Below are 25961 nucleotides of genomic sequence, written 5' to 3' on the forward strand. Positions count from 1 at the left end.
CTCATCGGTAAATTGGTTTTTTGAGGAAACGAAATGTATCTGTCTCTCATATCTCGGTGGACACTTAAACCTCTCCGGAAGGGAAGTGAGGAGGATGAGAGTGAGCGAAGACACCGTATTCACTACACGCGCCTTTGGTCATTCCAAACCATCGAGCTGGCATGGCGCAGCGGATAGCATGCTCGCCTCGCACGCCGAAGACCGGGGTTAGATTCCCGAGCTCGACCAATTTCCTACCCGGTTTTATTTATTTATATGGCCTGACTAGATTAGGCTAATTGAGTAATTAAGCAATTAACTAAGCTCAGTCTCACTTACTTGGAGCATCACTATACGATCCCTTCAATTGGTTGAAAGGTTACTAGGCAAAGTACAATTGGCCCGTTTGAAATTCGCGCACTGTGACGTCACAGCCGTTTCGACCAATTGAAAAGCGTGACATTTTTTGTCGACAACTGCTGCTTACAACGATGAGGCATTAAAGGCTTTCGCCTTAAAAAGAAGAGCGCATATGACTATCAAAGCGCATAAGCGCAATTTTATTGCTTCTGCCGCCGTTCGGCGGCCACTGCACGTCTGTAATCGATGACGTAGCTCCGACAGCCGCTAACTGGCAGGGCCAGGGGAAGCGGCCTTAGCAGGGGAAGCGGCCTTATCAGGGGAAGCGGCCTTAGCAGGGGAAGCGGCCTTAGCAGGGGAAGCGGCCTTATCAGGGGAAGCGGCCTTAGCGGGGGAAGCGGCCGCAGCAGCAGGAGGAGAAGCGGCCGCAGCAGCAGGAGGAGAAGCGGCCGCAGCAGCAGGAGGGGAAGCGGCCGCAGGAGGGGAAGCAGCAGCGGCAGGGCTAGCGGCAGGAGCAGGATTGTTGGCCACGACGAACTCCTGGTGCTTCGGTTCGTCCTCCTCACCCAGGTCGGCCGTAAAGAGGGGAGCCACCTTGTCCATATCCGCCTTGGACATATGGCTGAGTCTCTCGGCTCTTTCCTTCACCTCGATCTCCTCAATTTTGTGGAAGTTGCGCGCCAGTGCGCAGCGAATGATGCGCAGGAGCTGGTAGCGCGAGAAGCGGTTGGTGTTCTTGGCCAGGCTGTTGATATCGCTGGCCCGGTAGGAAGGGACACGCAGCTTGCCTAGCTCTGCCTTGATGATGGCCTTGCGTGCCTCCTCGTTCTCTGGAATGGGGATGTTTATCTTGGCTTCGAAGCTGTTCCGCATATCCTCTGCGATGAGCCATGGCTGGGACGCCGTCGCAATGACCACTTCCTTGTACTCCTTCTTCTCAACCAGCTCCTTCATGTAGGCCAGAAGCTCGGCTTTAACGGCGTCGACCACGGGCTTCTTGGCTTCCGGGTATTCAGACAGGTACAGCCGGTCCAGGCCCTCGAGGATGAGCACAGAGTTATTGTGCTTCGTGTAGTTCCTCACGAGCATCTTAGTCATCAAGGCAGGGTCATGCGTGAGGCCGCCGATCACGAAGAAGTCGAGGTCGATGATGAAGATGAACTTCTCGGGATACTTCACGTAGATAGACTTGACGAGGAGTGACTTGCCCGTCCCGTGCGGCCCGTACAGAAGTATGGTCGACGCGGCCTTCGCCTTGGGGTCAGTCAGGATCTGGGTGAGTAGCAGCTTGGCAGGTTCGATACCTTGGATGTCGTCGTCGAAGTTTATCTTCTTGCCGGAAGTAACAGTTCCTGCAGCCGTGCACCACGGGGGAAGAACCTGAAGGCAAACAAGACGGTCAGTATTGAAAAGAATGATAGTTGTACTCTAAAGGGCAAAAATTATGCATTTAAACGCCTGGAAACTATTGTGATTTTTCTTAGCATGCGGAGTGAAGCACTGATTACTAAACTAGTCCACGCTCGATGAATACTTTTTCTTCGTTTTTCGGTGTTTCACCGTCTTACATCTATCTATTACTTAAATGAATTCTTACTAACCAGCCTAACTGGTTGGCCTAAACAAACTGACTATGATGCTGCCTTTTTATTTGGATAATTGAAAGGGAGATCCTGCGTTGGTTCGTATAGCCTAAGATAAACTAGATAACCTCCGCAATATCTATGTGCGCTTAGGAGAGAGCGCTTTCGTGTAATGTCCAGAAAAATTGCCCCTTCTTAATGGGGGGGAGGAGGGGGGAAGTTGACATTTTATATTTGGAGCGCTTGCTTTCTTGCACGAATTTTACTGTAGAGGTGGCGTGCGAAAAGGCTTTTTCTTTGGGGGGGGGGGGGGGGGGGATTTTTGGTGTCCGCACTCACTTCTTGCCACCATGCTCTGAGCAAATCTGAGTCGTTTAAAATGTGCTCTCTTGTTTTCCATTGCTCACTTTTTACTCATGTATTTGTACGGCATCATCTCAGCGGTTGCTCAAGGCATTTCGTTCCAGAGGAAAAGGAAAAAAAGCCTCCCAGCGAATACGTTATTCCCTAGCGCCGATACTGGACTGAAAAACTTTCTCAGCACAGGGTGCCAATTCTGTTTTCAATATTAAAATCCTTAAGAACAACCGCAGTAACGCACATTTTTTTTAGAGACGTAAGTTAATTATATTCTAACTCGGCCCGTATTCCGATGAACATGCAATAGTCTACACATACAAAAGAAATTTTACGAAAAGACAAACGGTGCAGAGTGACATCATGATTCATGTGCAGTCACATGATGTAGCATGCAATACAGTTGTATAAGACGCTTCTCAGCTGACCATCGAGGAAAAAGAGCAAATGAGTGAGGAGATTCCTTATTCATAGAGTGTGCGTAACAATGTGTTGATTGTCATGATGGTAGTAGTGAGCCGAACCCATACCGAGCTGCCCGGAGAAAATGAACGCTATCTTTTTTTCAAAACGGGGCTTAATTATTGTTAGGCGACGTGCTGATGATGCGCAGCAAATGCAACTATTAGCGGAAGAATACGATCTGTGACAAAACGTAAGCCATGTTTGAGGCTTTCGTTAGCGATCGCTCTCCCTTGCACTTCACGCTATGCATGTGCCCTCAATTTACGAGCTGCAACGCGTTGCCCCTTTTTCTGACGGCTAGTCACCTACCGGATACACTGTGCGGCCCCTCAATCTCTTCACGTTGACTACAAAACTCGGCAGGGCTCTCTCACCTGTGAGAGAACGGCGATCTGGTGGATTTTCTTCATCTCTGGCATTCCTTCGACGACTACATCGTCCTGGGTGGCGTCACCGCCGAAGAAGGCCTTGAGCTCCTGCGCCCGATGGATGAACGGGGCGCACGAGTTGCGAATCAGCAGCGCCGCGTTCAGGTAGGACTCCATGGCCTTGCGGTAGAGACGGATGGCGTTGGCATACTGCTCCTTGTTGTCCGCCGCGTGCGCCTGCTTGGACTGGTCCACGGCCGCCTTGATGTCGTTGATGAGCGTCACCGGGATGACCATGGCGCTGCCCTGGGTGGGAACACGAGGACGACCGGAATCGAGCCTCCAACGCTTCTAAGGTCCACGCAGCGCGTCCAGCTCGCGTGCAAACGCGAACTTCATCGTTCTCACAATGACTTGTATGCACTGCCGCATCTATACTGGTAACAACAAAAGTAGGAATATCCGATGCTAGTTTATACTTCTGTAACTTTTTTCTCATTATTTTTGCTGTTCCTGACCAACACACGTGCTGATTGGTACTCTGAAATAATTGTAACAGAAACAGCTCGCGTTGGTCATGCTGTTACACGACGCCATTCATTGGCGAGCGATGATAAAGAGAAAATTGTTAAAAAGTTGTGAAAGTACAAAGCAACAACAATAAAAAAGGAAATGGCGGTTAGTGATGCGAGTTCAACTGAATATCTTCCGCTTAAGGGAAGAAACAACGCACGACGCATGACACTAGATGTCTGTCTACAAGTGTGAAAGGTAGTGATGTCAACATGCTTACCCACACAAGAAACAAGTACCCCAGCAACCGGAAATGAACTCGAGGGTTCACACCACAACAGAATTAATTGGCGGTGACAAGGATGAGGTGTTCTGGCAAGGTGGGCCCCGAAAAACGCATGGGCACCTCTCAATGGTGTAGGGAAAAAAAAAACCTGTACGGAAAAATGTCCAAAATATAAAATCAGGCCCGGAAGCCTTATGTGCAATCTCCGAACACAGCGCGGAGCTGCTTCCGCAACATAGAGGGCAGGAGAAGGCCTGCAATACCACTTTTTTTTTATATATAAAACGCGCATTATTGTAGTGGGCGTAACTTGCCAAAAAGTCATGGCATTAGTTCAGGAGTCTGTTAACAAAGAGAGAATTGTCTTCTTTTGTCTACTCACTTTTACCAGAGCTGTATGGGCTATGAGCAGGAAAAAAAGACTGTGTGGTGCTTTTGTTTCTTGAAATTTCTTTAGCAGCTGATCTGACGTACATTTGTTTTACAGACCACAATGTTCGAGTTCACTGATGTTTTATGGCACTCAAAGGTGTCTAATTACGCCTCTCGGTGGCATGAAATCTGCCAGAATTGAGCCGCTTTAACCAGGCGGGGGGAGGGGTTGTGATGACTCTAAAAGGTCACATCACCAGTAATAGTGTGACGAGGTGGCGTGACCAGCCCATTTTTTTTCGACCATGGCTGGTTGCGCGAATCTTGTGCCGGGCAGAATCTTATGCGCCAGATTAGGGGTATGTGGTCACTCTGTGTTTATAAGGTGGCCACCTGGGCCCACCTACCCCGCCCATGTTTCGCTCGTAACACCGACGCCGACGCCGGATTATTTTGAGCAGAACGGGAGCCTTCACGAGTTATTATTTCGTTAGCCCACACCTTGGGCTTTCCTTAGTGCGTAAACACTAATCCCGTGGGTACCAACCCCGAGCAATATCGTCTGTTGTCTGTTCGCCTAGCGCGAGCGCTGTCTCGCGGCACTGCCCGCTCGACGCCCTTTTCTATGTAGCAAAAATTCGTGCTTTCGCACTGCTTGGAATGCAGTAAACATTCTTTGTAGGTTTATTTTACTTTTTGTGGCGTCCGATCAAGCCTGACACATTACAACTTTTAGTAGTAAATTGTAATTAAAAATGATGTTCTACATGCTGATGGAAGGCGCAGTAAAGGCTGCAAATTCACAACCTGTCAGCCGCGAACAGCAGGCCTAAAAGGGCATCATTCGGTACACCGGGAAACACCTGAAAAAAAAAACGAGTAAGCTTTGTCACAACACGTACTGAGTAACTGGAAGCAATGAAAATGATATGGCATAAAACCTGGAGCTATTGGCGAACGAAGCATAACATCATGCTAGCAAGCATGCGCCAAGTATAAGTAGTAAGTTCGCCTTTTACCGCTAGGGAACCCCTCGACCCAGCATCGAAATTATGCGTCTCCGCTAGGAGCACCACGCACCATCAACTGCAGCTCCGGCGTGTGAAGCCGCCCTGAATTTGGCAATGACTGATCCAGTGCACGTATGCGTATCTTCCCGCACCGATGGCGACTCAAATTTTATCGTGTTTTTGCGCCTCTTTCCGGCAACCACTTGACATTGACGATAGCATGAAAACGGCCCCCATTCATCGGCCGCTACCTTGGCTCTGAGTTCTATTTTTGCGTGCTGAACGTTTCGCCATGCCCTTCGGAACACTTATAGCGTTTCTTTATTCGACATTACAAGCCGTTTCCAGCAGGCCAGGCTAACAAAGTACCCGTGTTTAAGAACAACAACAATAACAACAACAACAACAAAAACGTTTTCCTCATGAAGCAAGATGCAAGGTTCCGCTTTTTCGAAGTGATCATATTTTTGGGTGGGGTAGTTTCTTCATTTTCTGTTCAGATTTTATCTTCGCTCATTCTGTTTGGTGTCTGTCCTGATATGCACCAGAAAAAAAAAGAAGAAAAAGATAAGAATATTGATATTACGCCGTGACGTGCGCTTTAGTGTCCCCGGAAATTGGAAACTGGTACTTTTCATGCTCATTTTATGAGTTTTTTTGCACGCAAGATGAATTTTCGCCGGCGCAAAGGACCTTGTGCGCCGTGAAAGAAGAAAAAAAAAGACAGTTGCGAAGTCTGCGACGCTTCTGACCATTTCTTCACGTGTCGTCCACAGCGTCACGCCCCCAGACTTTTCTCTCAAATTTCCACATCCGGCGTGCCTTATCGGAAGTCCTGTAAAGTTTTGATGGCGCCTTACGCGTAGCTCCTTCCATATTTCCTACTTTGCCGCTGTGTTCGGTTGCTAGGCGCAGAAGCGGTCGGTCCTTGTGTGCAGCCGAAGGGAATACATTGTATCCGTTTTCCATCACGTAAGACAAGAGAGGTCGCTGAAGTCGATGTAGCACACCGTCACTGAATAAGTTTTCAGACTGCGGCGCTCCTTTCCCCCCCCCCCCCCCCCCTTCCCCGCGCCTCTAGGATTGGAAGAAAAAATCGCTGCCGTAGCCCAGTATTGCTAGAAAAGCAAACACGATCATTTACAGTGACTCTACATATAGGGGCAGGCTTTCTAAGTCTCTGGGCTTTCATGTAGGACCCGCATACTTGAGCAAGCTGTTGCTGCAGAGATTCACAACAACTATTTTTTTTTTTCGTGTATTCTGAGTTTTCGTTCACGTCTTCTCCGAATTTATACACAGCAACTAGTTTAATTTGCTGCTTGGAATAACGAAGTTGCGAATGGGAACACACGGGGAACCACAGATGAGACTGCAGTGCTGGGAATGTAGGTAAGAGGCAGCCACGAAGCTTCCAAATCCGATGTAGGAGAGAGCAGGAACGTGATGCTATGGAAACGTGTCCAGTGACTGTAAGGTAGCATGGTGTGCAGGTGATCATGTAACTAAATATGCATAATTTTCTTCGCATTTAACCCATTTTTCTGTGCAGAAAGAAGAGCGATGCGCCTACTGTAGGTTCCCAGACGAAATCTAGGCAGTAGCTTACAACTGTTACATATGTGTAACAAGCAACCGTACCCGAATGAAAGCTTATCAAGCAAGGTAAGCTCTTTGGTTGATGCTACTGGTGCGTAAATGGGCAAGAAATACATTTGACTTAAAACTAAATGTAATTGATTAGGGTCTCGAAATTTGAACATATGGTTGCAACGTACAACAATTAGTATTGCACAAAAGTCTAGCCCATTGTATTCTCGGATATGCTTAAAATGTGTAGATTATCTATAAGTGCAGCGAAATCGATAAAATTTATTCCCTACAATGGAAAGCTATAAGATTTACTTGCCGCCGTTATAATTAAACAATATTCGATCCTCATCTGCCCTGTCCTCCATAAACTGGAGTTTGCTCCCATCGCGCGGGAAAACTTATTAGGTATCTAAACTCAAATCGAGGAGTCTATTTTCTGTCTTCCAGAAGGTAATCATGTCTCTTTAAGTACGTAATGAGTGATTTGGAGCCATCAGAACATTAATATTTACCCTTTTTATGGACTAACTATTGCTTTCAATTACATCTTCTTTTCCCGTGCTGTGGAGAGGTACAACTCATTAACTAGTAACATTGGCTCATTATCCCTTCGAGATTTCTTGCCAGCAACCAAGTTGTTTTAAAACGCTGAGGTATATAGTTGTTTTCATGTGTTTAGAATTTAAAGTAGTACTTGCTGTAGGGTTAGTTGGTTCATGCAATCAATTTGAATGGCTCAAAGGTGAAGAACGCAGGAATTACAAAGTTGATAGAAAGAGCGCCTACTAGCAGCTGATTTCATTGTGGAAAACAACATGATTTTTATACGCCGATACGTTAGCGCAGCCAAAACAACATAACAAAAATACAGAATCCCTACATAGTGCCCGATTATCAAGATCGACGCGCGTCCACCTAAAAAACCGAGTCCCTTATCGCTGAGTCTGACCGACGGCGTGTTAATGCACGTGGGTCACAATGCACAACTCCGGATCGAAGAAACACCTCATGCATTTCAGCAGTGTCCCTTCCAAACTAGTGAGACGAAGCGTCACCATGACGTGCTTACTCGCAGGTCTCTCGAAATCCTGAGAGCAGTGTGTGCATGCTGGATTTAAAAAGCAGCTTCAGCGACTGTTTAACGCTGGCTACCCGCGCCTCTTGAGAACTAGCGTATGCGAAACTTTACTTTAAAAAATGAAGCTCGCGTTCAGTGGTGAACTGCCAAGAAAGCAGAGAGACAAGAGGCCTGTGGCGGTAATCCCGTTGACTCATGAAATAGCGCAGAGCATGAAGGAGATAGGCGGTCGATATGGAGTGAATGGGGTTTTTTCAGCACCACTCAAGCTTGGAAAGCTGCGCTCTATGACGGCTTGACGTTCCCCAAGATGCGCTATCAATCATGAACTGCGGTTTACTGACTGCCTGAGGTCATCTTCGAGATAACGCTCAAATGCTTGTATGTCTACATCGGTCATACTGGCCGTTGCTTCATTGAGAGAGCGAGCGAGCACCAACCGTTAATGAAAAAAAAAATGCAAAGGGGAACCTTCCAGATTACTGCAAGAAATGTGAAGGATGTGAGCCAGGATTTGAAACGAAAGTGTTTAACGGCAAGGCAAGCAGCAGGTCGAAAGAGAAATAACAGAAACCTATATAAAGAAAGCTGGGCCGACGCGCATTGGCATCTCGGCGGTCATACTAAGCGACCAGGAACTTGGTCTTTTAGACGTACACGTGTAGATCCTAATAATCGGTCATTGTACGGTGATTCTGTTTTTTTCTTGTTACGTTGTTCTGGCTGTAATAATGTACCGGCGTGTAAAAATGATGTTTTACGCAATAAACGCAGCTGTTAGTCAGCGCTCTTTTTATCCGCCGTGCATCTCCTCTGTTCGTGTCCTTAGCGCCGTTAAACTTCGTTACAAGATATCGTCGTTCACTGTCTCTTGGTGCGTAAAATTTCCTATCGTATTATTGTTCATGAAAGCCACTGCAGCTACGAAGCCTCCGAATGGGGTCGCACTATTCTGTAATAAATAAGTTTATTTGCTGCCAAAATTCTTTTCGCCTGTGCCGACAACATACACTGAAAACTATGCTCACGTTGCCGTGGTGGTACTCGTCGTTGCCAAGATATTTCACCCAAATGACTTTATACTTTCTTAAGCGACGCGTGTAGAACCCAAAACCGTAATCGCTCTGCCATCAGGCCAACGACGTGAGTGCATAAGATGCTTGCATCAGCGAAGGTTACCGAAACATTATATTTCCTTTTGAGGCAGCTAGTGCACGAATACTAGACAGCAAGATGCGAGGAACAGTGTAGAGCGGAGAGCGGAGAAGATAGGAACTTGTAAGCAGATGCGGATCATTTCCAAGTCAGTGAAAAGACTAACGCGCACAGCTCTCGCAATAGGCAACAATGGAAGTCGACGAAGTCGCGGTGCGTTGCATCAATAGTGGAGAAAACCAAATGGAGAAAACCAGATGTCGCACACATCGGCTCGCTATAGTTGAAGAGGCTTCGTTCCCCAAACGTCGATTAGTCAGGTTTACTATTAAACGATGGCACAAGTTCGTTTAGGCAGTAAGTTTGATTTCCTGAGCTCGGGAAACAATGAGCTTTCCTGTTTATTTCACCCATAGTTATCGCAAGACACGAGAATACAATAAAACGAAAACAAAACAAAACAAAACAAAATTGAAGGCCAAATATAGGCTTCGCCTTAGAACATGACGTGGTAGCGTTACTGGATTACTATCTATATACAGTCGAGCCCTCTTATAGCGAATCTGTGCTCTTTGTATCCAGATTGTGTTCTTTGTATCCGATTATCGTAGTAACTGTACTTCTCATATTACACTGAAAGATACGGTTCCCTCATAGAAGCGGTGTTCATTTCTTCAAAGCAGACCCTATGGCGGCGCTCTTCAAAGCAGACTCTATGGAAATTTACTTTCCATCACCCTAGCTCTCTCGAAAACCTGCCGCCACGGACGGAATTGCCTTAGGGCCAGATGGCTACTGTGCACTTCTGATATTTTTGCTCTCTCGTTAAGTAATACCTTATCCAAAGGTATTTAATGGTAATTAATGTTGGCGATGTTTCGGCTCACTCTTTCATCGTTTTTTTTTTTCAGCAAATTCCGAAACCTCTGGTGCGGATCCCCACTGATGTCTACACAGCTGTACACCAAATACGACACTTGCCGCTAGTATTCACTGTCAACATTGATCCACCTGGAAGCTGCATCATGTCTTCTCGGTCTTGCAACGCTACACACAGCGTGGCGCCGCCGTCTGGCGTCCCGTGACTGCAGTGCTGGCGACGGCGGCTCCAGCAGTCACCCCAGGCACCGTGGCGTGCCCGCACACAGTAATCAGGTTCATTAGCTTTGCGATGGGCTTGCTTAACTGGATTACGTCAAGTGCATTTCCTGCTCGTGATAACTCGCCCCAACCAGCTCCCTTTACTATTACCCTCTCTCCCTCTCCCTCCGCCACCCCTGTGGCGTTCGCTCCACAGCAGCCTTTCCTGGCGGCCATTCTTCCTACGCCAACGTGCGCTCGGACAAGCAGGCCACGCGAGACGGTACGCGAGGGTGTCCCAAGAGTGTATGCCCGCTTTCCCGAGGCGCAGCCAGGCTCTGCCTTCGAGCTGCCAGTGCATGTGTGCTTCCCTCTGCCGATGGGGAGAAAGGGTCACGAAGAAAGGTGGCGGATTGAGAGTGCAGAACTAGCGCCGAGACGAATCAACACGACTTTGCTAGTGGTACTGATTCCTTTGCTGTGAGAATGGATGTTAGTTAGGAAATGAGCTGCTTCGCTAATTAACTACATGGGTTGGAGTAGAGGTCTCCTGGGAAGTGGCCAGGCCTGCGCCGTAGCGAAAGGCTGTCTTATCCTACCTCCAGTTTGCTTTTTACTTTTTTTGTCGCTTAAAGCTATCCAGCGCTAAAGTATGAAAGGATAAGACAATGCGCCCTACCAGGAGCCTGAACTAGAGATAAGCCGGAAATGGTCAGAAGGGCAGTGATGATAACCGCCCTCCACTGAACACCGCGGCACACTCATCGTCTTTCTCAGTGCGATATGAGAAAACGCCGTCCTTCTTCCACGCGCTTTATGCCAGCAGCATTATCTGGCCGTGCTGGATCCTGGTCTAAAACTATGGGTAATAATCGCTGGTACTGGGCTAAGTGGGCTGCGTGTAGCTCCTGCTTCGAAAAACTATGCGAGAATGGGTTTGTTTAATCACCTGCTCACCATTGTAAGACTGCACCCGCGCAACAGTACGTGAGTATTTGCATATAATAAAGGGGTAATTATTCTTTGGCGTCCAACGGAACAAGCCATTAGGCTACTAAAAATAGCTGCACTGTTTTCACATAAACTTCGCAGATAGACAAATTCATTTTGGACCAAGAATTGAACTCAGGACCACCTGTTTGTCTGAAGCAGAAGCTCTGCTAACTGAGCTAACCCGTACGGCAACCGGATAGCAGGACGAAGGCGTATCGACCAATAGCTCGAAGTAGGAAAGTACTAACACATTAGGCTTACAACGCGGGAACACATGGGTTTGGGGGGAAACCCGATTTGTTGATAGCCATATCGCTGCGCTTAAATGTACGCTGATCATTAAATACTTCTGATTTCACTCCTATGAAATGTTTAGGAATCTTCTGAGCAATCTGAGGCTATGCGCACTCAGCACAACCACTAACAAAACTTGTGTGCTTAATTGTTTCTGATTCTGCGGTACAGATTGTTTGTAACCTAACTGACGGTGTCTGTGCACATTCCGGAAACACACAACGGGAAATGTAAGAAGCAACTTTGAGAGACGGAGAGAAACCAGCTTGGATTAAAGAACTAAAATATTCCAGAAGAAATCACAGAAAAGCCGTCGACTTTGGCGGGCATCGAGTAGTAGCACAGAGGATTCGAAGCGGAGGGCAAAAGCCAGCGGCAGCAAAGTGGTGATGTGAAGGGGTGTGTTACGTGGAATTCGACCGTGAAAGGGGATCATTACTGGAGCGGCACAGAGCTAAATGGAGACAAGTGGGAGATGATTTTGTCAGACATTGAAAGAGACCTTTCTCATTTTAAAGATGAGGTGGAGATTATACCCGTAATAATCCTGCCCAAGTGCGGCCATGTTTCACAACTGGGCCACCCCTACCTTCTAATAGCATTATCTGAGAAGAACTCTCAGAGTGCGCGCAGCATGACACCTACCTTAGGGATGAAGAAAGGCGGGTTACGCCAGGAAAGCAGTGTGCTCTGTGCTCCCTTGCAGTGCTAGAGTGGAAAAAGCGAAAGCGGCCGACGATACTCTGCCACAAATATGTGATAACTATAAGATTATTAAAATCTGACCTCCTGACCACCGTGTGGCATGAGGACTCCATAAACAACTCTTGAGACTCTCCCTGCTTTTCACTGGTGATGAACTAAGCAAACTGAGGTTATCACCAACAGCGTATAACACTAGGAGTAACACTATGTGCGCTGCACGCTGTGGTAGTCGCCATGAACAGAGCAAAGCATGACCTAAACCGCAGGTCAAAGCCAGCCATTAACGGAACAGTATAGTTATGCGTATCCTACCGGTACTCATCTATGGGGCAGAAACGTGGAGGCTAACAAAGAGGGTTCAGCTTAAGTTAAGAACAACGCAGAGAGCTATGGAAAGGAAAATGATAGGTGTAACGTTATGAGATCGGAAGAGGGCGGAGTGAGTGAGGGAACAAACGTGGGTTAATGACACCTTAGTTGAAATCAAGAGGAAGAAATGGGCTTGGGCAGGGCATGTAATGCGAAGGCAAGATAACCGCTGGTCCTTAAGGGTAACGGAGTGGATTCCAAGAGAAAGCAAACGTAGCAGGGGACGGCAGAAAGTTAGGTGGGTGGATGAGATTAAGAAGTTTGCGGGGATACAGTGGCGGCAACTGACAAAGGACAGGGTTAATTGGAGAGACATGGGAGAGGCCTTTGCCCTGCAGTGGGTGTAGTCAGGCTGATGATGATGATGATAGTTATGCGAAGTGTTGGGCTCATTAAAATAGACGCTGGGTAGAGACTTGTGTTCTAGATTTAAAGCTGTCGGAAGAACCCTCTACATCTCCGCGTGATTTCAAGATGAAAGAATTATTCATAGAACCCGAATCCATAGCACACCATGATATCGAGTTGTCACAAGAATTGAATGGTTATTACATGCACTGTATTACCGAGAAGCAACGTTAGCTTCTATGCGATAAGGATTACGCGCAGAAAGATGTGTCCTGAGTAGGAAACTCCTAGAGTGTCCCTGCTCTCATCAACTTCCCCCTGCTCCCTTCCACTGGGCCACGCTTGACTCCTGACTCTGACTCTCTGAAACTGTAACTTTAACTTGGTTTATTTTGGGAATATATAGGTCAAAACACAATGCATGTGTGACGGCGCTTCCTTTGCACGACACGCCGTACGAGGCGCCAGTCCTCTCCACCGCTTGGCCCCTTTTCCCCTTCTTCGGGTAACGCTCTGCTGCATAGAAAAGTTTTTACTACGATTCCTGTTGTTGTTGCGACTGAGAGAAGGATGAAAAGGAAAAGTGCACGGGCCTGCCAGCTGGCTCCAGCTGAGCCACCACCGCTGCCAAGTGCAGACGGAGGAGAGTTAAAAGATTAGAGGAAAAAGTGAAAGAAGAGACACGCGTCGCAACAACCGCGTCCGCCGAAGCGAAGACGCTGGCTGAAACAACAGATACCCCCTGCTATTCCTACAACCGCGATGAGTACACCACGACGAGATATTTTGCCAGGTAAACGCCGCATTAACCACTAGCTGTTTAAGTAAGGTATAAGAGAGCAAATCCGAGAATATTTATAGTTACACAAGAAACAAACATAACACCGCTCTACAAAACGCTCAAGAAAATCATTAAACGAAAGGAAACAAGCCAATGAGCAAAACACTTTATTTACGCAATTTTCTTGTGTTTCCTTTTCATAATGAACTATAGTAACCTATTCTGGTTAGAAAATAACGATTCTAACAAAAGAGGCGACAGTGAATAGGAAAGTAAAGTAGAGGAGAATACTACCAAAAAAAAGATTCTCCCCTACTTTACTTTCTTATTCACTGTCACCTCTTTTGTTAGAGTCGTTATTTTCTAACCAGGATAGGTTACTATAAACAAAGAAAGAGCGAACAGTGAAAGCGACATGGAGTTTCTCAGATGAGCTCTGAGAAGAGGAAATGACCAGAAAGTGCGAGCGACGCAAGAAAAACCAGGTCCTAGCAAAAAGAAAAGGCTCGAAGGTTGGAGAAAGAGAACAAGGGGAGGCCTTAGAGAGAGGTTGGTAGAATCGAGTGCTGGCAGTCAACCGCCGCCAAGGAGGAATAGATGCGTCGGAAACCCCTCGCGGATTCTGGCTTAGTTAGGGCGGAGAGAAAGTTCGCGGAAGAAAACGCGACTCGCCTCTCCTCCCAAATGTCGTTTTCCTTCCTGGTCGAGTGAAGCAGTGCTACAGCTACAGCGGCTCAAGCAGGCTACGCTCAGGCCAAAATTCTGAGCCATCTATTCTTTCACCGCTTTCGTGAAGCTTTTCCTGTTCTACTTGCTGTATAAGCAACGTAAGAACAAAACGAACGAACGGCACTTAAAAACAACGAGAAAATAAAGACAGAGAAAGAGAAGGAAGTGAAAAAAAAAGAGGGCTGAAAGAAAAAAACCACTTCGATGTAATGGTTTGCAACTGCACTAATATGTTTCAAACCCAAAGGACGTCTCGTTATTCGTCAAAACTAATAAGATTAAGGGGGAAAAACGAGGAGAACGGCATCTTGAAAGGGAAGAAAAGCTGCTCACTTCCGAAGAACACAGGAAGTCAAGAACTGCTTTGAATGAGGAGAGAAGGACAACTGGGTCCTAAATTTGCCTTTCTACTTGATCTTTTCTAATTTGTGCGGATTCTGCCTTAACAAGTTATATCTTGCGCGTAAGGTCAGGCTTGAAATATGTGTACTGCGCAACTCCTTTGTGGCGCTGCTTAACAGTTGGTGGCGCCTTGGCTTTGGGAACATGAAACAGAATGCGCTGAAACATAAATCCGAAGTGTTGCTCAACGTGAAAAGACATGGCTGCGCTGGTACAGCGAAGGAGCACTGCATTAAGTCTAGAGTTGCACTTGAGAAAGGCGAACACGCTGCCAGCTGTGCCGTGCCTGCGAGTGTAGCGAGAGAAAGAAAGCAGAGTAAAAAAGCTAAGACCGCAAGCTCAACTAGCTGCACCACGCTTCAAGAAAAGAACGTACGAAGGAACTCATACGAGGCTGGGCTGCGTCTTTCTTTAAGCGAGGACAAAGCAACGCAGTCTGTCAGGGCACTAAAAGAATCTCAGAAGAGGGAGAAGATAGGGATTGGGAGCAGGCTTCCTAGGCAACGTGCCCTGATTGCGGAGGTTTTGAAATGCTGGAACTAAAACGACGAGAAAGACAGAGGTGAGTAGCTGCTCCCGGAACACGCGACTCCCAAGAGAAAAATTTTTTGAGAGAAAAATACAGTAAGGGAGGAGAATAAAAATTTAAAAAAAAAACAGGCAGGATGATAGGAAGCAAATAAGAAATCAGGCTGGTGGACTGATTTTTCACGCTGGGAGGGAAGAGCAGCGGTCCTTGCTGGAATCGCACTTGCCATGCCAGACAACTTGTTCCGACCGTATAGCGACAGTGGGCGTGACAGAAGCGGCATGCAAACCTAAACTTGGTGGCGTTAGCAATTCCCCTGCAGCGAAAACAGCCTTTCATGTGAGCGAACGATGCCGATGGTGACAGAGGAGGAAAAGGAAGCTATTCCTTCTCTTCTTTCTTCTTTCCTCCCTCATTTTGCGGAAGAGACTTCGTTACACCTTCCTACCCCTCTACTTCCCCGTCCCAGTCGGAAGCTGTCCTGCATAACCCAACCCTGGACGACCAGCGTGACCTGATCGTACGGTCGACCCATGAAGTTTCGGGAAACGGGGCCCTTGACTAAGGGCTCGACCCTCTGATCGTCTCTCCTTATATCTGCTCATAATAAAAGCTTTTTCTCTCTCTCTCGTTGCACTAGCTCAGAAATGCTTCGATCCTGCACTTCTGCTGTATTGCTGCAGAGGTCTGTAGGCAGTGCACTGCGGTTTAAAGGAGAGGTCACGTAACCGTAGCCGGCGGGACGACAGAAGTCGCGTTCCACCTAAACAAAGCAATAAAAACAACAGAATACTTTCTCTAACTAAATCATTGGAACTGAGTAGTACCGCTTGCAGTGGGATCGGTTTCGTCTTCAACATTAGGGAACCTTACCAACAACATATTTGCAGCCGCTATCTGACCTGGAAGCTGCTAGCAAGAACAGTGGCAGACGCGCATGACTTATTTTTAAATGCGAAAGCATTACTAGGCTAAGTCGGCGGGCTTGTGTCCGCAAAACGTGTCGGCAGCAGTTGCGGAGAGCTATAAAGAGAAATCGTTTAAAGAGTCATTGTAATCGAAGGGCGATCATGTGAAAATGCGGGGCAACAAATTTTGTGCCAATCGGATCATTAGTTAATTAATTAGAGCCATAAAACCAACGTAAAGTGGGCATGGTCGACACGGAGTTGCGCGAAATTTGAATCGCCGGAAGTACTCTACCACGTAACGCCCACAGGTGACCTACCACATGTACCACGTGACAGGATGTGTGGGCTGGGCCATCGCGGCGCCAAAATTTGAATGGCCGAATGAATACTTGGTGAATAATGGTGTGGGTGGGTGAAGTTTATTTATTTATTTATTTGTGATGCTGAGTGTGCCGCGCGGCACAAAACGTGGAGTTAGTGATGAATGGTAGAATACGTTTCAAAAACGCATGAAGCCCGGTTGGTGGGTGAAGTTAGTCGGATTCTAATCAATACTAAAGAATTATAGAAATGTCGAGAGTAAATTAAGGTGAATGGAGGGGGCATGAAGTTTTAATTAAGGCGAATTAATTATAAATTAAGACAGGTTAATGTGGATATAATGTGATTAATGATACAACGGTGTGAATAAAGCTGAATGAAATAATGTATTGTGAATTAATGAATTAATTCTGAATTAACTGAACTAAACAAATATCAATTCAACTAATAGGGGTTAATTGTGTCATAATTGCTAAATAAGTGAATTAAGTGTGCATTAAGTAGCGTTAATGCTTTCACATTACTTCAATGCAGTTTCCGCAGTGACCTCTGGCGTTTTTTAATTACCATTGTGGAAGGAGGCATGGTGCTGCAATATGGCGGACATCTTCCGAGCGTACCTCGTTACATCCTCTCTCCCCCCAACGGGTGTTGAGCGGTAAGCCGTACCAAACTAACAACCTCTCATCCCCACTCCAGTCCGCGCAAGCCTTCTTACGTTTGGTCACAGAGATAGAGTCAACCCTTGTGCCGCGGTCGGAACCTTTTGTCATAACACTGGGCGATTAATCCAGTGTTATGATCCAGCAACAGTGACCTAATTAGGTCACTGTTGCTTTCTGCTCCATCGGCGTATAGTTGCCACCTCCTGTTCTTGATCGAAGAAGAGTTGAAGGAGAAGCAAAAATAAAAATAAAGGCATGAAATCCAAAAACGAGCAGCGATTTGCTTTTAAGCTGCTCTTGTGTCTGCCCCTTGTGAGCCGCTGTTTATGCCATAGCTGCAGCAGCTTGTAGTGGCTGCTGACATGAGCAGCGGTAAAAGCGGCGGAGGCAATGATTCGGGGAGAAATCGGGAATCTTGCGCGATCGAGCTCGCGGCTGGAGCCAGAATGGGTCCTCTATAGTGTTGGCGCTGGAGCGTTAATCGGAAATTCCAGCGTGGTTCCGGCATATCCCACCATTAGAGTCACTGCCCCCCGTTCTCGCTCATTAGTTCCTTCGAATTTGTTCAACGTGGCCCGCCTCAACAACTGTGAACGCGTTTTCGACGTGTGTGTGCTCGCTTTTCTTTGTTCAGTATAATTCCGCACGAGTTGAGAGAATGCAGATGTGAACGATTCCCACTGAGAAAACATATTATGAATTCCGAGTTATTCCTTTTAAACGCAATAGCGTTAAAAAGTGCGTGTTGCAGAAAATTTTGTGTCGTCCTCGGTGTCGAGCAGGACTAATTCACGAAAAACCTCTCGAAAGCAACCTAGGAGGCAGGTGGGCCACCTTGGTAACGTAACCTTGCGACGTCATAGCAATTTGCACACTGGATTGTGAGCAAACTACGCACCGTGGCAGGTGAATGATTGGTCGTGAGAGGCTGCTTGGAAGAGCAACCTAGGTCGCACAAGCCCCACAGGTATCCGCACCTGCAATCGCAGGGCAGTGGCACATCCCTTAACACTACACTACTGCAGTGGTATGAGGATTCACAGAGGTCTATGAATGCTAAGTAGATAATGATCCATGCCAAGTCTATGAAGTGACTCTACTTTCAAGCGATGCGTACGAATCGATAAGCTTCTTTTCAACTCTGCCGCCCACCTCGTCTGTCAATTTAGCACCAATAAAAATGAGCCTGTATTGTTCCACTGTTTTCTCGCGGCGCATAGAAAATGCTTACTGGAATTCAGGTCCTTGCTGCGGGTTTCCCTGCTTGTCTTAATATTGAGAGCGGAAAGTAAGAGCCGCACTTTTGTTTCATATCAGTGCCTTTTCGCTGTTTTTGAAATCATATGAGTGGCCTAAGTTAAACCGAGGGTAAAGTTGATGAAATTTCAATGCAGAGATATTTAACGGGGCTCCGGGCTGACATTCGTTCTTCTCTTTTCACTTCTTGTTTCAATGTGGAGGTGCGTTTATAGACAAACATGTATTTCAGCCAACTGAAATTCGTATGAGCAGTTACAAGCTAGACAATTGTGCCACGTTTCGCTTCATGATATTGTGTCTCGTGCATTTTAATTCGTGTGGTGCAATGATAAACGTATAAATATCGGAGCGTGTGTGAGGTGGTCCATGTTAGGCGCTGATGCAAGCGTACTGACCTGTCGAGGATGAGAGTTAATCACATTTAAGTTCACCACGTTAGGAATAAAATGGTTGCCACTTAAGTAGGCAACACATAAAAAAGCCATTAAGCTACGGAAATGATGCTAACGGTTTGGTACTCTGAGTAAACCTACGAGCGCCACGAGAGATAAAAAAAGCGCAAAAAAGACCTGAGGTCGTGTAGATCTAATCAGGAACGTCTCCTGGCTCGTCAAAACAAAGGAAAAAAAAACGCCAGAAAATTACCAGTAGCAAAAAAGAAATTAACGCACAAAAACTGTGGATGCCTTCAACACAACTCCGCATTGTTCGTCTATGCGAAGAATAAAAATGAGCACAGAACAATATAGTCATAGTGTCCAGAAAGATAGACCAACCCTTTTCGTGTTCCCTTCACAGTGGTGCTGCCGTTCCCTAGATTCTACTCTCATTTTTTGTTTAATTTTGTTCAGAGCTTCTAGAACCTACTAGAGGGAGACTTGTATGCCGCCATAGGCTCATTTGTCCGAAGCTTACGATGAAGATATAATGCCGCTCGTATTTGGCAGTATTCACCCTGTCAGTCGCCAAACTCTACAGCCGTTCAACGACATTCTTTTATGAACTAAATTCTAATTTCACAGGACGAAGTAAAGATTCGAACAGCCTAATTGTATTCGTCATTCTACAGCTTCAGCTTCTATTGATTCTCCTTCGCTTATTGATTTTATTGGTAACAGCATTTATGCTCAGTTTTTCTTTGCTTCGTTGTTTGCTTTCGCACTTCTAAGCAGGCGCTTTTGTCATTAGTCGCTGCTTTCATGGTTGCCCTCTTGTCTTGTAAAGATATGCGGAAATGAATCACATGGGTGTTATTTTCATCTTTTTTTTGTAGTGTCCTTTCATTACCCATGGTTCCATGGAAATGTATAACATTACCCTGCCTCTCTGCTTTTTATTTCGCTGTATAATTAGATGACGACTTGCACACTCAACTCGTTACCCCCCCCCCTCCCCTATGCACTGCCCAACCCAGAGCCCTTAAGTAAAATAAATGATGATGATGACTATGGTGCAATGCTAGATCGCTGTAAAGCCCAACTTCGAAGTATGACATAGTGATTTGCATATTTGTCCACCAAGCCGACCGACCATTGGAAACGATCTTATTTACCATTAATGCAAATGCAACAAAGATGTCTGGTGCTAAAAGAGCTGGTCATATCCAGCTTTTGTGTTCTTTACCCCCTCTACTACCAGGGGCCATGTCTTTCTTCAATGTTTCCCTTCTCACTTTTTGACCATAGGAAGAGATGTATCAGCGACAAGAGTTTTGTTTATTAGTGTTTTCAAAACAAACTTGTCTTTGTGCTGGATTGTGACCCAGCCAGCTAGTAACGTTACAAGCTGATGGAGCATGCTCGTTATTTCAGGTGACGGGCTTACGTCATGGCATGAAAATATATTTTTTCCCCGTACACGTGCATGTGTAATCTTTTGGGGCCAATAGTACTTCAACACTGCTTTCTAGCTGTCTGCGCTCACTTCAGCGATGGCAGTTACTGGTAAGATAAGGACAATAGAAATAATTGATAAACGAAATGTTTGAAATTACGTCCAGGGTGAGTAATGATGAGATTTTAGCTAGGCTTCAGGGCTCTTACAATGCGCTTCAAAGGTGCTTCCTCAATGTAGGAATAATTTCAGCTAGACTTCAGGGCACTTACAACATGCATCATAGCCGCTTCTCCTAAGTATAAATAATTTTGATGGCCAGCACAATAAGTGGACGCATGTTTATTAACCGCAATACATAACGCAAAGAAGGCTTCATGGACATGCTTCGATGTTATTGTTTTTTGTTTTCAATAATATTGGTGCTTGATTAAACAAAAGCAATAGGCAAGGGCGATGCTATTATAAATAAGTAATATAAAACCGGGCAGCTTAACTTACGACTATTTTCTAGAAGGTGATAACCCAGAAAATAAGTGACACACAGCCCACAGAGTACACATGTTCTTAACCCCTACCCTTTGCCCGGCTAAGCGTGATACCGCATTACTGAAAGCGAGAATGTACGATGCACTGTCATTTGTAGGGAACCAACTATTTAACAGGAAAAAGAAAAAAAAAATGGAATTAGTGTAAGTCTCTATATAAGAAAACTAAAATTTCCGAACAATAAGAAAGACAGAAATGCAGACATTGGTGTCTTTTAGCCATAAATTGCCAGACCCCTAGACGTATTGGCTTATTAGGTTTGCGATTAGAGATCTGACATTTGTATCACAGATTTTCTTAGGAAGCTTGCAGTAATTGGTGGTTTACTTTATCACTTCTATCTTTCTCAAGGTGCCTAATGCTTTCTCTTCCAAGCCTCATGCCGCGTTCTTGTTTTTGTATTTGGTTTGACTAAGAAAACTACAACTTGTAGTCACAGTGTATTCTTGTTCCTTGCGCCGCCGCGGTGGCTCAGTGTTTATGGTGCTCGGCTGCTGACCCGAAAGACGCGGGTTCGATCCCGGCCGCAGCTGTTGAATTTCTTTGGAGGAGAAATTCTAGAGGCCCGTGTACTGTGCGATGTCAGTGCACGTTAAAGAACCCCAGGTGGTCGAAATTTCCGGAGCCCTCCACTACGGCGTCTCTCATAGCCTTAGTCGCTTTGGGACGTTAAACCCCATAAACCAAACCACACCTTGTTCCTTGCGAAGGCTTTTTTTATACCTTTTTCATCGACAGGCAACGTTCGGAAGAACGCTCTGTTATTATAACACAACGGCATAACGACCTGTTTACGCGCGCCGTGCCAAGAGGGTAACAACCGGAGAGCGTGCTAAAGCGCTTTTTGTCCAGCAGTCTTCGCGCCGCCCGAGAACGATTATGACGAGGCTAACGTGCCCATTAGTCTCTGAAACAAACTACCACTGTGAACGGCCGTAATTATAGTAAGAAAAATCGCTATCCCAAGAAAGACCACCCCATCCATAGGGCACTGGTTAAGAAACAAACAGGAAAAGGTGTTGGACAAGACATTTTGTAGCCCGCCCTGAGTGTGGGCTGGTGTGGCGTATGGCGTGCGGCTGGAGATAAAGGCGGCGTTGTGGGAGTAATGAAGTGAATTCCCCGCACAGTAGACCATAGGGTACAATGGAATACGAAAACAAGATCGAAAATAAGGCATGAATTGAATTATAAGATGCTGCTCGAAGAATTTCCGGTCGCAAAGACTCGGAAGTTTAAAAGCTTCAAATGGCGCTTTACAACCGTCCTACGTGAAGAGCTCGTTGTTTGTAGATGAGAAAAAATAGCACGAAAGAGTTACAAAAGACGAACAAGCCTTTATATCTTTCGGAATATTCGAGTTGTATTCTTATATGCTTCCATTAGGATTAATTGCGCTCAAAGCATTCCGTTTTAAAGTTTGGTTTCCGTTCATTTCTGAAGGAGAGTATTTGTTTTGCGTAAAAAAAGTTCTGCATGGCTACAGAGTAACTTCAGCCGAAAATAATAGCAGTGAAAATTACTGACAGAGTAAAACAAATTCAAATGTTTCATCAGGAAAAGAAAGGTGAAGTAAGACCCCTTAACTTGACCGCGAGAAAAAAATGCTTTTCATGAAATCAAAGGCGTAGTAACTGTCTCAGTCAACATCGCCGTCCGGGTGGATATAAAGGTGAGGGTGAAAAAAGAAAACGACCAAGAGCAGCCGTAATGGAGGTCTTCGGAATAATTTCGACCACTTGCTGATTTTTAGCATGCACTGACAATACACAGCATACGGGCGCCTTTTGCGCTTCGCCGCCACAGAAACGTGGCTTGACTCGTGAGAGAACCGTTGGAGAAGGAAGTGCAAGCAGCAAAAGAGAAAATGTCGCTGACGTCGCACAGCAATTGAGCGTTTTTTTGCGTTTCAACTCCATCAAAGTGCCGCTGAAACTCCTTTGTGTGTGCCTTATCAGTGAGTATTTGTTTTCAGTACTAGTTTTAAAAGGTTTCTTGCTCGTGTCCATGAACACATACATTCCAAAGGGGCAATCAGATTTGTTGATTTAAAACTTGATTCTTCTGTTTTGCCTCTTGGTAGAGCTTTCGGGACCGCAGTCAAGTACCGACTCGAAGGCAGATACGTCTAAAACACTAAACGAATAGCTCAAGACGCTTGAATGTGGTGCGGAAATGAACAACATAAGTTCTGTGCCGATATTTTCCTACGCAAGATGCCTTTTATTGTTTGGGTCTTGCAGCATTTGTTACGCAAAAGGCTCCAAGAAGCTATAAAAGCCCGAAGAGGGGAGTATTTTACTGCCTCTAAAAGGGGCATCACCAAGTGGACTTGCAAGGAGTTCGTGTTCCCGCACTGTACTTTTAATACGCTTGCTCAGATACACAGTGAGAAACTGCTGAAACTTGAAATATATCCTTTCAGCATATTTTCTTCGGGGATTACATCTGACCCTTTATTCAGGTTATCGCCACCATAAAATCCTGAAGTGAACTAGGAAAAGAGAGGCTGCGACCCCATAAACCCTTATGCTAGCAGTGAAGGGAAAACTGCCTGACCTACACTGAACGTTCTTGCAGTCTGTTGCCTCTTCGAGCACAGGCTGTCACTCCACAAAGTAAAAGCGTCGCTTTTACTTTCCTCTCTCTTTCTCTCTCTCTCTTTCTCTCTCGCTTGCGCACATTCAGAAAATGAACCAGCTAGTATTTTCACCATGAGCTGCAGTGAAGCCGGAGGCAGAACTTCGGCGACAGTCCATGCACTATCGATATACATGATCAATTATTTATCAATATGTGGTCAAAATAATGTATTCCAGCCAGCTATTTCAGATCGAGTAGGAGAATCGTTAAAATAAGAAATGCCAAAGTTCTACATATTCAGGACAGCATGAGCTGCTATGGTCAAAAATATTTCCCTCTTCCACTCTCACCTTCTTCTCGACCCCTATGGCGATATTGAGGTGTCTACCCAACAGTAAAACAGTTATCGAGCCTTTCATTTCATCGAAACCACTTTATATCGCGGTGCTGTTCACGGGTCTACTGAGAGTATGAAAATTACGGCACATTTCGTTCCAGTGGAAGGGTATTAATGATTACTTTTTAATGCGTAAGCTTTGTATGGCTATGTTTGCGGAGATTGTCCGCATGATTACGTCTGAACGAATGGGTTTATGCCAAAAAAAATTGACACCATCGGATAGAGCATCAAAAAATCTCATATGGGAAAGGTTGAGGCTGATTAATTAGTTTATTAATTAGAGTCAAAAATGTAAAAAAGTGCGCTGGGCCAGTGCAAAAGTGGCGCGAAATTTGAAAACGCAGAACAAGGGTGATGCTTTTTTCCTTTATTGTTGCTGAGTTCGGCAAGAAGTAATGAGTGAATCCTCCTGCACGCATGAAGCAAGTAGGTGTATTCACAAAAGACTCGGAGGGAGAGGGTTTTCTTTAACAAGTATTCTTATTACGTAAACGAAAGGCACGCCAGGAGGTTGTCATGTACTGGCGCGTTTAGCCTCGCCTCTCCGCGCGTCCACCTTGCTTTCAAAGAAAACTGTAATGATCCTTATTTCTCGACGTTAGGAGTGATTTTGTACATATTGCTTTTCATTAGTTGCGGAAACACCGCATTAGATTTACCGTTGCTGAAACTAAGAAGGCGCAGTTGTGCCCAAGTGCACGATCGGAAGCGATGCACGAGAGAGCATGGTGAAAATATTTGTAAACTAGGGACCGAGAACAGGGCTCGATCGCTCCCAGAAGGGCAAGTGTTTCGCCTCGTCTCTTTTTATATGAGCGTGAGGGTAGCTAATTTGATAAACAAAAGCCCCCGCTCGAACACTACTGTACTCATCGCGACTACGACGAACCGCCGCTGCACGCTGAAGCTGTTTCTTTTTCTTTTTTGCGGTCGCGTGTGCGAGGCGCTGCCTGCAACAATGCAATGGCGAAATCCCACAGGAATCAAGTGCTGCGTATTTTATGTACGGAGGGCATCTACGCTCGAAAAGACGCGCATCTTCCATAAGGAAGAGTGCCCCCTCTCCTGTACCACGACTGACAGCGTATACGCCGTCGAAACGTCGCGTGTAGCATTTCATACCGACGCGAGTTCGGAAGCACGTCTTGCACCCGGAGCAGCTCGATACACGGGCTTCCAATTTTGCCCATGCATAGCGTTCGGTTTCCCAAAGAATCACGACGAGCATTCATTCGCTACGTGCGTCGAATATGCGACGCAGAGCGCGCCTGACTCAATCTTCTGTGCACGGAGAAAGTTCTTCCCCCGGAGGTAGCGCTGCATACGTTCACGTCGATTTTCTAAAGCTCGCGTGCGTGAGAGAAAATGCTCGGTCATATATAGAGTCTGCGTGCAGTGTTCAGTGCATGTCGAATGTATCAAGAACCATTGCAAGAGGGCATTGACTTAGCGGCCGCCGTCGTCATGGTGCCTGTGGTTTTGCTACTGAATTGTAATACGAGTTTCTTGTTGGAGGCAAGCATCGGGTCAGTACAGTCATATTTTTTTTCTTTTTCACCTGACATATTAGATTAAAGGTTTTCCGTGCATACTAATGATCTAGTATCGAATCATTCTCTCGATACTGGAGCACGTAGCGAAAGAGCAAGCTGGTCGCTTACTGAGCACGATTGCGCAACTTCCCGAAGAATTAAGTGTTTTTTGCGGCAAGCCCATTACCTTACCTCTTTTTCCAGTGCTCAGAAAACTGCATGCACTCTTACTGAAGCTTTAAAGCAAGAAATCGCTCGCACTACGACGCTTTTACTCGTACTTTTAAGATCTGCCCTCTGTATTCTCAATTGTTAAATACACGCCAATCACTTCGGGCCGAGATAACCTATGATGTCTCCAGTTCTACTCGGATTCGATGTATCATTGGTCAGCAGTAATTATCTTCCTTATGGCTATGAGTTGACTAGAAGATTTCCTAGAAAGTTCCAGTACACAAAAGCGGTTGTAGGTACTCGCCTACAAATTATTCCCCTGTGCTGTAAACTACTTGAACACACAACTCCTTGTGGCATTTGCTCTCATTTCGAGTCTAACAA

General features: G+C 45.9%; 1 protein-coding gene across 1 annotated transcript in view; it reads right to left on the reverse strand.

The window, feature by feature from the left end:
- Positions 1 to 527: 527 nt before the first annotated feature.
- Positions 528 to 25961, reverse strand: part of LOC149342658 (uncharacterized) — an 84430-nt gene continuing 58996 nt past the window's right edge. The window contains exons 2-3 of the mRNA XM_089545129.1: positions 3119 to 3418; positions 528 to 1719 (exon numbers count right to left, since the gene is read on the reverse strand). Of these exons, the coding sequence (XP_089401255.1) occupies positions 607 to 1719; positions 3119 to 3409 (1404 nt within the window). The 5' untranslated portion in view covers positions 3410 to 3418 and the 3' untranslated portion in view covers positions 528 to 606. The remainder of the gene's footprint in view (positions 1720 to 3118; positions 3419 to 25961) is intronic.

Source organism: Amblyomma mixtum, chromosome 5 (genome assembly GCF_055824585.1).
Source record: "Amblyomma mixtum isolate Tamu chromosome 5, ASM5582458v1, whole genome shotgun sequence".
NCBI classification, from domain to species: Eukaryota; Metazoa; Arthropoda; class Arachnida; order Ixodida; family Ixodidae; genus Amblyomma; species Amblyomma mixtum.